Source organism: Macrosteles quadrilineatus, unplaced genomic scaffold, assembly GCF_028750875.1.
Source record: "Macrosteles quadrilineatus isolate MER2022 unplaced genomic scaffold, UCM_ALF_1.0 Scaffold_6__1_contigs__length_79288215, whole genome shotgun sequence".
NCBI classification, from domain to species: Eukaryota; Metazoa; Arthropoda; class Insecta; order Hemiptera; family Cicadellidae; genus Macrosteles; species Macrosteles quadrilineatus.
Genome location: NW_026542599.1, coordinates 34,025,422 through 34,039,042, shown reverse-complemented (window position 1 = coordinate 34,039,042; position 13,621 = coordinate 34,025,422). Strand labels below are relative to the sequence as shown.

Genomic DNA, 13,621 nt, shown 5'->3' with positions numbered 1-13,621 from the left:
CCCTTTGTGACAGTTAGATTAATATACCTGCAATACTAAAATGCTATAGGAAGGGAGGGAAACAGGTATACGACGTAGGAAGTGGTGAAGGAAGTAGTCAATGTGAGCAGTCCGGAGTGTCATAAGCCTTTGTGACAATTAGAATAATGTATCTGCAATTCTAAAAATGCTATGGGAAGGGAGGGAAACAGGTTCACGACACTTAGGAAGCAGTGAAGGTAGAAGTCAAGGCGAGCATTCCGGAGTGTGGGAACCCTTTGTGGCAGTTAGATTAATGTATCTGCCATAATGAAATGCTATAGGAAGGGTGGGAAACAGGTCCACGACGTAGGAAGCGGTAAAGGAAGTAGTCAAGGCGAGCAGTCCGGAGTGTAGAAACCCTTTGTGACAGTTAGATTAATATACCTGCAATACTAAAATGCTATAGGAAGGGAAGGAAACAGGTCCACGACGTAGGAAGCGGTGATGGAAGTAGTCAAGGCGAGCAGTCCGGACTGTAGAAACCCTTTGTGACAGTTAGATTAATATACCTGCAATACTAAAATGCTATTGGAAGGGAGCGAAACAGGTCCACGACGTAGGAAGTGGTAATGGAAGTAGTCGAGGCGAGCATTCTGGAGTGTAAAAACCCTTTGTGATAGTTAGATTAATGTAACTGCAATTCTAAAATGCTATGGGAAGGGAGAGAAACAGGTCCACGACGTAGGAAGTGGTGAAGGATGTAGTCAAGGTGAGCAGTCCGGAGTGTGGGAACCCTTTGTGAAAGTTAAATTAATCTATTTGAAATTCTAAAATGCTGTAGGAAGGGAGGGAAATAGGTCCACGACGTAGGAAGTGGTGAAGGATGTAGTCAAGGTGAACAGTCCGGAGTGTGGGAACCCTTTGTGAAAGTTAAATTAATCTATTTGAAATTCTAAAATGCTATAGGAAGGGAGGGAAACAGGTCTACGACGTAGGAAGTGGTGAAGGAAATAGTTGAGGCGAGCATTCCGGAGTGTAGAAACCCTTTGTGATAATTAGAATAATGTACAGTATCTGCAATTCTAAAAATGCTATGGGAAGGGAGGGAAACAGGTCCACGACGTAGGAAGTGGTAAAGGAAGTAGTCAAGGTGAACAGTCCAGAGTGTGGGAACTCTTTGTGACAGTTAACTCAACGTATCTGCAATAATAAAATGCGATGAGAAGAGAGGGAAACAGGAAATACGTTACGTATATTACCAATGACTTTGGTTAATTAATGGACGAGAAGTTAGGATTGTTGTTGACTGAGATTTGGTTTTTTTAAGAGGTTGGTCCAGCCTCTTTTAACCTCGCCCGTGCGTGGATCGTTTACAGCAAAGCAATTGGTGAGCCGGTACAGTACAAAGGTGAACTGTACTGATAAAATTTAGTGGCAGTGACCAGGATCCGAACTCACAACATCGCTGCCTTTGGCCCGAAGTTCGCGTGACGCTACCGACTTGAGTCACCGACTCACCATTATTTGCCCCGACTCATGGGTCGATTTGCCCATACAAATAACATTATTGTGTACACCAGTGACACCGGTAAGTGTGCTAGGTGTTGGTAAACTCTTTCATTATTGCGCTCATGTTCACTCATCCTGTTACGTGCAGAATAAGCGTACTACTAGTAAAACTCACAAACTGCTGAAAACTGTACCTGCAAGCTTTTTATCTTTTCTTCTGATGTTGCAATCTTTTAGACACTCTTAGAACTACCGAGCTTTGGTGATAGGTTTTAACAGTATTGCATTTGCAGTAAACCATAAATTAATTTTGATCAATGGCTAAGCGGTTTAAGGCGACTCCTCAACCAGGAGACAACGCCGTAGATTAAAGATTTGAATTCTGCTTATGTTTGGCCTATTTTGCAACTCATGAGTTGACCTGTATTGCAAAGCTTGGTATGTCCATATAAAATAAATGGTGGGCGGCGCTGTAATTATGATAGGATGGGTAGCTCTTTGTGATGTAGACCTTGATCAGGCATTTTAGTATTTCTAACTACAGTAGACCCCCTCTTAACCGACCCTAATGGGACTGGACCTAGGTCGGATAACTCAAAAGGTTGGATAAAACGGGCAATCCCTAAAATTATTACATAATTAAGTGTTATTCATTTGGAATTATATAATCATTATTTTAAAGTTATACTTGCATTATTCATAAAATAAACTACTCTTATCTCCTTTTTCGTATTGATAGAAAAGTCAAAAATAAACACAAAACACGGTGAAGTCAAATAGGCCTACTTTCAGTGGAATATATTATAATACTAGGCAAGAGTCAATAAAATTCCTATTTTAATAACTTTTATAGGTACTGTAATGTATTAATTGATGCTTTCCAAATCCATCGTAATACAGTACAGAACCTTTTGTCAAAAATAAAGATACAAGCAACCATTTTGTTACAAGACAGGACGTTTATTTATAGCCTCTCACTGGAGGCTTGAGGCACAAAAACTATCGTGACCTTGGAGTTGTTAACCCCCCTTCCCTGCCCTCCCTACAAATTGCGTTGTTTGTTTACTCCAGCGACAAGTTAATCAATTCTCAAAATCGTAACACACTTTATGATCTTATAAATTTGCCGCACAGATAACCAATCAGATCAGATGTGCTCGAGCTACAAACGATGATGACAATTTTTTGTGATCAACACAAAATAACTTATTCTTTGTCATATCCTGTGGAAATAAGCGTATGGTTCAGTTCTCATCGCCCAGAGTGGGAGCGGAAATGCCGAGATTCCTAGAAAGCGGCGGTTAAACCGAACTGCTCTCAAAGTAAGGTTGGTTAAAACAAACTGTATTATTTTAAAATCGAAGGTGGATAATCCGATTATCGGTTTATACGAGGTCGGTTAAGAGGGGGTCTACTGTAATTCAGTTTCAAAATAACATGTATTTTGCATTCATAAGACGAGGGCAAAACATTGAAGACAGACGTACCTAACTCAAATAATAAGCCATTAGGCTCTGCTATCTTTAAAAAAAGTTCCTGAAAAATGCCTACTTATAGTCGGGCAACATAATAGCAATAACAGGAAATATTGAATTGCATTCAGTTATCAGTTATCTTGTGTAAATAAGAATGCCAGAAGACTTTCATGATGATTGTCAGACCTGTGTTGTTATCAGGATACTCATGCAGTCAAGGCTCTTGATATCAAGGTTATGTTGACTTGTACCAGTATCTAATAGTCAATGCTTGTACTAAAAAAAAATCATGAACATAGCTTTAAAATTTTTTGTTTCTGTGACAAAAACATAATACATTAACCCATCTCACGTGGGAAAAAATATAACTTTAATTTTTTAATCTTGTTTGTATATTCCTACTGTAAACAATCATAACAAATGACTACTTGGTGCTTAAATATTTTTTGGGGGGAAATTGATATGTCTGCCACCTATCTGTAAATGCCAATACAAATAAATGGTTGATATAACCACAACCAGTCTTAACAAATAAAGGTAATTACAGGTTATACAAATTAAGAATAAAGAGGGTTTACGACTTTTAGTAAGTTTTTTCTCAAAAAACTCATTAAAGGGTAAATAAAAAAAAAAATTATTCTTGAGAAGTCACAAGAAGTATAATATTTTGAGAAGAATGATATGCTGAATACAAGGTCACAACAGTGTGTTATCGAAACCAATGGCATTTTTTAACGTTTTTGAAATGGAACGGTCCAAACCTGGTCTTGTTACTTTCTGCACTTTTATAGAGTGTGGGAAAGTACTGTAGCACCTAAGTGTTGCAAACCTGCTGGTTATTGCACAAACACCAACCAATCTGTCTACGCAGTTAGTGGAAGTATCTGTTCTTGTCACAACATCTACAAATATATGTAGATACATCTGCCACCTGTCCTTCAAAGCCACCAAATAAAGGAGTTATATGAGTGTTATCAGTAGATTAAGGTCCCCATGTAGATTTTGTCGCTGCCAAGTGATCTAGTTCATATCTGAGATCAAGAGCATGTTCCTTGCACCATTGTCTACTACTGTACTAGCTGGTTTCTGCTCCTAACCAAAACGTGAAAGAAAATTGAAACTCTTGCCAAGTATGCAGAAAGTTCTTCGACGTAGAAAATGTGCGTTAGTGGCTTAGAGAGTTTGTAGAAACTCTATATACAAACTCTATGCACACTGGAGCCGGAAGTGGGTTTTCCATCGAGACAGGGATTGAACTTGAGAAACTTTGCTTGCCAATTGGGGGAGTTTCATACTTTCCGGACTGATCATAGTTCTTGATAGTTTTTATAAGGATCTATAGGCCCTACCCATTGGTTCAATAATCTCTCTCATTCAGCAAACCATGGTCCACATGTGAAACTCCCCTAACTTTGGTCTCTGCATCAAACGAGACTGATGAACAACAGCAGTCGGATTACACCATGTAAAAGATCTTGCAAAAAATGCTTAAGATCACTTACAAACACTCTGAACTCTTCGGGCACATTTTTTCTAGGTTTGGAAATTACTCCATTCATGTCTGTCAACTGGATACTTGGTGACAGCACACATATTATTTCAATGTGATTTTAGATACCGGTACCATACATTTATTGTATGTCCTAGTACACTAGTATGTATTGTGGTGTCTTAGGATGAGCAAGTTGGCTGGAGTGTATCTACTGGGCACTGCAGGGATGATACCACCTATGTCTGAGGAACACATGGAAACTTCCTGTGTGATCAAGGAGAACAAGACAATACATCCGTTTGCCTTCCGTACACACGCACACGGCCTCGGTAAGACAACACCAGAACACATACATAACTTATACAGGGTGTCTCACAAAGAGGTTTAGATGTTTGATTTTGTACTAAACTAACAGTCCATTTTTGTACTGAAAAAACTCAAACTTTACACAATTTATAAAAAAGTTGTAAAATATATTGTGTATAAAATTTCAACTTTCTTACACTTTTAGAAACAAAATTGCGGCATATTGAAAACTTTGCCAATTTTCTTCCTATAAACATAACTTTCTTGAGTTATTACCTCATTTGGTTACAGCATTGAAGTTTTTACACTTATTGTTGGCCAAATTCTTCTTTGACGAATATTGGTTGAACCATAATATCATAACTTAAGCCTCTCAAGTTCAGTTTTGCTGAAACTAAGCGAGAAATGGCTGTTAATGGTGAACAATAAAAGTGTAGTGATGTGTGTGGGATATTACTTTTGGTAACTTTACAGAAGCAGTTAGACAATTTCATGTTTCCTACCCTGGAGTTGGACCGCTTTACAATTCAATAATAACTAAGTGGACTACAATTAAGTTGTTGCATATATGAGCTAGTAGGCCTAATAAAAAATCAAAATCAAAATGTTCATGGGACAACCTCTTTTTCAAGCTAGACATAGTAGTCAAATCAGTCAATAGCCATAATTTTAAACAGATTTAGTTTTTTATGCAGGGGGGAAAAAGTTCCAGGACAGTTCAAATATAAAAAAAATAATCAAGATAGAGATTCAAACCTTGGTACTCAGTTACTGGGCAATAAAATCATTTTTCACCACACTATGATGTTTTTAGCTGTTTTACATACGTTACTTGGTGGCTGAAAGTTACGTTGATAGTCATAGTACTCACTAGTTAATCCACACCAGGGAGTATCGCATCCACAGTGCATGCTTATAACTATCAACAATTCGTGACCTCCAAGTAGCTGGATTACAGGACGACGCCACAGTCCCAGTATACTACAATGATCAATGTTGGGTCATTCTCCACAGGTAAAGCCGTGTCCGGGTACCTAGTGACTACGGACAGTCAGGGCCAACACCACTGGACTCTGATAGGCAAGAAAAGTCCTCAACTGCCCCAGATGTTCTACCCAGTAGCCAACACTGTCACTGTATCAGAGGGAGATATACTGGTTAGTCACTCGACCATTAAAACTATATGTACAGGGTGTCCACAAAAGATTTGTTTAGTTTCATATTTAAGCCATACTGTCATTTTTCAACATACAATGTTCTACCATTGTCAACCGTATTAGCCAGATGCTACAGTTTAATCTTACTCATGATTGTTGCCAAGGAGTACAGGGCCGAGTGCCAGTTACTTAAAAACTTTGACAGGAGTAATTTTACAGCCTGAGGCTTGGCGGTGCGAGTGCCAGCCAGGTATCGGAGACCGGTTCCACTGTGCAACGGGTATGGAGGTGGAAAGATTGACCGGGGGGGGGGGGGGGGCAGGATGAGCAAAACTTGATTATAGGGATAGAATTAAAATGCTATGACCTAACCTAACCTAATAAAACTTGCTGATTATAAAAAATTGAATAAAGGTTTAGTAAAACAAATCGATATTTTTAATCGATATAAGGTTAGCCAAGTTAGGAAACTGTACCCGTTCACCGTTACATCCTGCCCATTACACCCCCTTCCACTAATACCTCTCTCCTGAATCACTCTTAAGCTTTGGGGAGTCACTGAGTTCTGTTGTGTCCGCCGTGCAACCCGTGTCGGTTCGTCCTCTGTATTAATGTGGCCGGCCAATCTTCATTTAAATTGTGTTTTAATTGTGAACTTTATGTGTTGAATTGTATTTAAGTGTCGATGAAGACCTCTCTAGAATTTATGACTAACTCATATTTGATGTTGACAAGGATTTCATAAAGGGCCGTTGACCGGAAACTAGTCATCCCTAGACTAATTTAACACTGAAGACAGACTAAGGTCCTATTATATATTTGAAAATCAGTCTTGGTGACAAAGATTTTTAAATTTGGGGAGTCAAACGGCACTCAGGCCTACCTGACGGTTTTGACAGTTTATGACCCCCACGGCAAAAAATAGGACGGCACTCGTTCCGCTTCCCGTTGCCAATTTCGTTGACAACAATTTTTTTGTTTGACAGGTAATGTGGCCCAAAATAAAAATTGTTTACTAGCAGACACAATGGACAAGGCTAACCAACATACTGGCTTCCTCATTTGATGACATCAACTCAATGTGTTCTTATTGGGTATCTTTCAACAGGACATTGTCTACCAAACCAAAAGCATCACACTTGATGAACTAAGATAGAAAATTATGGACGTGTTTCTCCCGGAATCCAACTAAAAGCCACTTCCATTTCAATCCTTGAGTGAGATTCCGTTTATAGCATCACGTTGGGATCTTAGAGAGAGGCATCCCTGATTGTTTCTTTGTTCATCAACTGAGGTGTTTGGTCTGGTAGACGATGTTGTTATTTACCCTACAAGATGAAAGCAGAAGAGGTGATGCCGTCAAAACAAGGCAGTAAGTGGTTGTAGGCCACTTTTAATTTTAGATGATAGTATATGTTCAAATGAACAAACTCTACATTAATTATTATAATATATATAGTACAAGTATATCTGAACTTTAGAATGTGGCCGATAGCCGATACACCCAACACAGGTAGAATACCGTAGGCTTAAAAGTAACAGCATGGTTTGTCTCGTACTAATATTTTGTGGACACCCTGTATAGTTGTGAATTTGATCAATTGTGAAAAAAATGTGGATTAAGTCTTAAATGGTCTAACCTCAAAAATAAGAATGAGCCAATTCCGATTCTCGATGCCTAAAAAATTTAATACCTTGGGTATCGAGGAAATGGTAATTATCGATACTATTTGATCCTTGTAAAATTGACAATTTGTTGATCCTGCAAACTTTGCAGATAGCTTCAGCGATAGTTTTAATCTTAACATGCCAGAACTATTAAAAAAACCACCATCAAAATGAGACAAAGATATGGTGCTAGAATTTTGGTCCTCGGCCTTATACCTCTATTTTAAATTTTCAGTTCGGTTTTGAATGAGAAGATAACTATTAATTAATAAGAGTAAATTATTATGGATAAATCGTTTGTACACAATCCATCAAGTACCATCAAGTCCTGCAGTAAGGTTTTAATATGCAGATTTTCCCTCTCAAATAGAAAGCGTGAAATCTTGTTTCTCTTAGTTTTACGTTAAGTAGGTTTATCAGTTATTTATTCTTATTAAAATTGTTTCCAGGCTGCCAGATGCACAATGGTCAGCAACAGAAAGTCCATCACTTACACTGGGTGAGTGTTTCAATAATAATTACATTGTGTCACTGACAAATTTATTTGATCTTGATCTAGCTTAACTCTTCTCACTCCAAAATATGTTTAAATTCCAAAAACAGTAATACAATGGCCAAGTTCCTTCTAGGACCTAATGTTCAAAATTTCTTCAACATTTTCAGGGTCAAATTTCTTACTATCACTATGTTCTTGAAATAGCATGATGGATTTATAAAAACTTTTCCACTTTTAGAGAGAGCCAAACTATAAACAAAATTAGGTATAATAGCAGAAATAAAATTATTATAAAACCTATAGCTTATAAATATTACAAATATCCAGTAATAACCACAATGCATTGATTGGTCTTAAATAACTTGCCAAGAAATAATCTGGTAATCTAGAAAATCTTTTAAAACTCAGACTTTCCCAAAAGAATGACTCAAAAGGAAATCTTTTTATTCATTGGCTGACTATTTGGACGGCTGCTGGAATTAGGTATATGAATGAACCCACCCACTCCACCTACCTCAATTTTTACAGGGTAAAATTGATTTGTTCTTTATCATATTTCTGGAAGATTTATATTTTTTTATACAAAAACAGTAGTATTTTAGTTTTAGGTCTTAGATTTAACCCTTGGCAATATGTCCTGTCATTTATATGATGTACTGACATGTAATGTGACATAAATAACTATTCTTCCAGACCGACAAACAAAGACGAGATGTGCAACTTTTACATCATGTATTACGTTGAAGAAGGCGAACCATTGGACCAGAAGTATTGCTTTTCCCGGGGTCCTCCCTTCTATTACTGGAACTCTGAACTCAACAACATCCCTGACAAAGACGCCTCAACCCTGGACTAAACCTCAACGTAATCGGAGAAAACCTTTGGATCGATCATAAGTGTGCAACTACAGGTATTTTCAGCCTGAAAATTTTGTAAGATTAACTCTTGACTTCTTTAAGTCAGACATTTTGTAAAAGCTGACCGTATTTTACAGTTGAAATATTAAGGTTTAGTTTTTCACATTTGGAAAAATCAAATTTTTTATACAGCTGGTTGCCGATCCATTGGTTTTGCAGTTCTACATTCCTGACCATTCCCATTGTCTTCCTTATCTATCCTACTTAATCAGTATCTTGTACATAAAACTCAATTTCCTGAGTGTTAACTGCTATACTATGGGACTTTACTGGAACTTTAACGGTGGTACAAAAAAGGACAAGGTTTAATAGTGTGTGGTACACTCAAACTCGCAACTAAAACACAACAAATTTTGTTTAATGTTTACATAACTTTGATGATAACTAAAACAACATAAAGAATCTTAAACTTTATTTATTTAAGTATTCTATCCATTCAAATGTAAATTTGGTTAATTTCTTTTATCAATTGACTAGTCACCATTATGGTTCAACAGATTTTCTTAGTGTTGTCGAAAATATCTATATCATAGAAACTTTGAACTTTTTTGTACAAAACCACCTCAACACTGTATATCAATTATTCTCTCACAATGATACAAATAGTGAATACTTAATATAATAATTTGTCTACTATAAAATAAACTTAAAAGTGTGTAAATAATTTAGTTCAGTAAAAAGTGGTTAAAAGTCTGCTTTCAACGAAGCCAGTTTTCATTTTGAGTTACGACCAGGTCATTGTGGCTAATTATGTTCCATTGATATTTCAATTTTCACAGACATAGCGAAAACAAACAATTATGCATAAATAGCATGTATTGGAGACTTGTGGGATGGAAATAAATTATTGAAGAAAGCAGAATTTTAAACCACCGAACCCGCTACATTTGTGGCTATACATTGATAGCGTAGTGGTGTGATGGAATTGTAAAGAATGTGGTTTACGTTTACCTATTAATATCCTGTATAGTAATTGTTTAAACTATAAACAAAGTAATTGTTTGGAAATTGTTCGTAATTCATTATAAATCATGATTAGAGAAGACTCTTACTTGTCAAATACATATTGTGAAGAGATACTATGATTGATAAAGATTTGAAAGGCTAAAATCTTTAGATGTATGAAGACTTCCTAGTTTTCTTGTATGGTCGCCAATTTTGCAACAACTTTCTCCGTGTTTTAAAAACACACATACTTTGGCAGCTAGTTTCAGTAAAACCCTGTGTTGTAGATGTTGGATTGCAAAGAGTCTGCTGTATATGAGGTTATTCATTATTTCATATACAAAAGGCTTGTGTTTTATGATTACCATATAGATTTATTTTAAATTGTATTGGAAACACACAAAATCTAGAGCAACTAAAAAAAAAACACTTTTGAAGATGATTGAGGTACATTTTGTGTATTTTTAATACAATTTGAAATGAAACTAGTTTATTTAAGTTATTAAAAAACCTTCATTCAATTTTAGATCAAATATTGTCTGTCTACTTAACTTGTTTTACTTATATTTAAGATGTATAAAATATTATTATTTCCTGAATCTCAATCCAATCAAAAACAAATGTAGGTATTTTTTTATACATTGCTGAAACAGACATGTTAACATTATTACAATTCCATATTTGTAGTTGAAGTATATATTTTTGTAATTTATCATTTCCATCTATACTGTAAATCTTATTGTTCAAATTCAAAACATTCCTAGTAATACACTAAGTAATTGTCCTCTTTTTAGGTTGTGTTTAAGTCTGTTATGCAAAAGTTTTTTTTTATTTTTTTTTAGTATGACTAAGCTTGTTTTATTAGTCAATTTTAACCTTTTGAGTACTTAATTTTTAATTGTCGTCCAGTAGGCTATAGAAAATGTTTAAAGTATTTTATATATGAATAAATTATGCTGTTTCGTTTAATTTTTTAAGTATTGTGTGATATTTTTAAACTAGTTATTTTAGTTGAAATAAGTGTTGATTTTGTATATTAATTTATTTTTTTAGGTTGGTTTATATTTGGTTTTTATTTTGTACAGGGCGGTTTTGTGATTATTTTTAGAAATTAAGGTTGTGCCCTACCTCTTAGATTGCCAAGAAGAAAGTGACATAGGTCAAACGAAAAGAGAGATTTTTTCACTTGCAGGGATTATGAGCCTAGTGAACTGGTTTTGATGGAATAAAGAATCTACAAAATTCTGACTTTTTGAGCTGTAGCCATGTGTAACTTTTAAAATCTTATACTTAAAGCTTGGTAAAAAACTCAATTCTAAACAAGTAAACAGGGGAAAATGTCACTACTTTATGACATATTAAGTTTAGTTCAATACATTTTGCACAATCTAATTCTGCAGCTAGAGTAGAATGCAATTTTTACAAAGACATTTAGTTTATTCCATGGGACTCCTATGTCTAAAACATCACAGCATGTTTTTTTTAGGATTTTAAGGCTATTTTATGTTAGTATTGTAAATTTTATATTGTTTGCACTCAATCCTCAATTTTCCTTTGTCACCTTTTTCCTTCAAGTTTGTTTTTGTAGAATTTAAATTTCTAAATTAATATAACAGAACAATTATTAAATATTGAACAAACTCTGCTTTTGGACTTGTAAAGTTGATATGTAACAAATAGTAGGAGTGCAAAGGCTTAGGATTTAATTTTGGAGGAAACGTATGTTATTTTAAATTACAACTTTGTATTATTTTTATTTTACTAATGTGATGAGGTATTATTTTATTTTTGATTAATAAGAACGGGGATTCAATAGCTTGCTACGAATCTCAAGCTAACAATCAATCCAACTGCACAATCTCAGCTACAAATCTCAGCTAGGTAAAGACTGCAACAATTCCTCATCCCCTTTAGAATTTAGAATTTAGTTTTTACTTACTTTTAACAATCACTGTCTTAATTTAAAAACATCACAACTATATTGTTATATTTACTTTATTTAAGTGGACTGTTTAATTACATAAAAGTTTTTTATATAGTTACTTAAATTAAGTATAAAAATATCAATACAAAGAACAATTTATTTCTCAATTAAAAGTACCTATCTTACTTACTAATGTTATATTTAAATGAGTGCTTGGTAAAAAAAACCATTATGAACAACATGTCAATGCAGAAAAATATCTGTACTAAATGGAATCAAGTATTTGAACAAGGTACCTTTTGTTAAATTTATTTGTTCTTTTGTTAGGTCATGCTCATGATGAAAAACAATGAATATGTTTTATGAAATGTTGGATCTAGAATGAATTTTATATATGTGCGCTGTGCGGACCAATTATGGATGTCTACTAATATGTTAAGATAAGTATAAATTTTATTTTTGGATTCTTGTCTAGTGTTGACAAAAGGATTTTTCTTTTCTCGATCTTATAAATGAAATCTTCAAAACAATGTCCATACAGTAATTAACTAGTAGAAACAAATGTTGATGTTAAGGAAGATGTGTTATATATAAACACAAAATTTAAATTAGAATTGTTGCATCTATCTTTCCAACAAAACAAATGTATGCTACAAACAACAAGGCAATATCCAGAAACGGAAAGTGAGCTGGTCTAGTGGTTAGAGAGTGGAACTTCGGTTCCTGGGGCCTCTGGTTCAAATCCCGCCCAATCACCAACGGATTTTATCTAAGTGATAATGCCGTTACCCCTAGGTCTAGTCTGAAGTAATGTGAAAAACAATTCTGGGCTTGTGCCTAGTGTCCTAGGAAAAAAATAAAAATAAATATCTAGAAACAATTGATGAATATTTCAGAAAATAAGGCATCTTGAAACCTTTGTTGAGTGTAAATGTTAATCTATCAAATGTTTATTTAAATCAATGACTGTTGTGAACTGAAGTACGTATCATTAGTTGTAGAAAATGGCACAAAAACTTACACAAAACCAAAACTGTCACTATAATTAGTTTTTCAGTATGCAATCATATTTTTGAACTCAAACACTATTTTTTATATGCAAGCTCAAACATCACTTTATAGTCAGTACAACCTATGGTAGTTGACGTTAAAGGCATTCTAACTTATGGTCATCAGTATTTTCTGTATACCTAATTTGTATTATTATGTAAAGTCACAACAAATTATCACATTGTCGTTTTAAAGGTTTTATGTAAATGTAAACATTTCAAAATATCCTAATTGGAATGAATTCCTTTAATTTGTTTTTAGACTGTATTGTAGTGGTTAATCCACATAAGAAATAAATATTTTTTGTTTGCCGCCAAAAATAGCAAATAAAGTATATTCTACTAATATTGTTTTATCTTATTGACACATTTTTATCCTTGCATGGGTTTGTTGTAATTTCAATATTAATAATCTTACAATCTTCAAACAAAATAGTTTTATGATCAAATAGAACTTAAATATCACATAAATGAGCAAGATAAATTTTTTTATAACAAAAACTTTGGTAAACAACTTGTGGATTAAATTTTACTGAAGATTTAGAAAAATACCTTAAATTTTTTAACAGAACATGTTTTTAAATACAATTTTAACCAACCACATATTTCAGTAGGCAAATCTATAAAGATGAAATGGTCTGGAAACTGTGTACAATTCCCAAGAACACTATTCTAATGGACTAGAGAGTGTTTATTTATGTATTTGTTGAAAATAAACCACT

The 13,621-nt window shown here is 34.5% G+C and overlaps 2 protein-coding genes across 4 annotated transcripts in view; one reads left to right on the top strand and one right to left on the bottom strand.

Annotated features, from left to right (window-relative positions):
* The window catches only part of LOC128996417 (peptidylglycine alpha-hydroxylating monooxygenase-like), a 39,334-nt gene extending 26,089 nt beyond the window's left edge, over nt 1–13,245 (top strand). For all 3 annotated transcript variants that reach the window (XM_054421738.1, XM_054421737.1, XM_054421736.1), the window contains 4 exons: nt 4,621–4,766; nt 5,758–5,900; nt 8,018–8,067; nt 8,758–13,245. In XM_054421738.1, the coding sequence (XP_054277713.1) occupies nt 4,621–4,766; nt 5,758–5,900; nt 8,018–8,067; nt 8,758–8,920 (502 nt within the window). In that variant the 3' untranslated portion in view covers nt 8,921–13,245. The remainder of the gene's footprint in view (nt 1–4,620; nt 4,767–5,757; nt 5,901–8,017; nt 8,068–8,757) is intronic.
* The window catches only part of LOC128996423 (coiled-coil domain-containing protein 124), a 463,618-nt gene that overhangs the window by 189,262 nt on the left and 260,735 nt on the right, over nt 1–13,621 (bottom strand). The window lies entirely within an intron of this gene.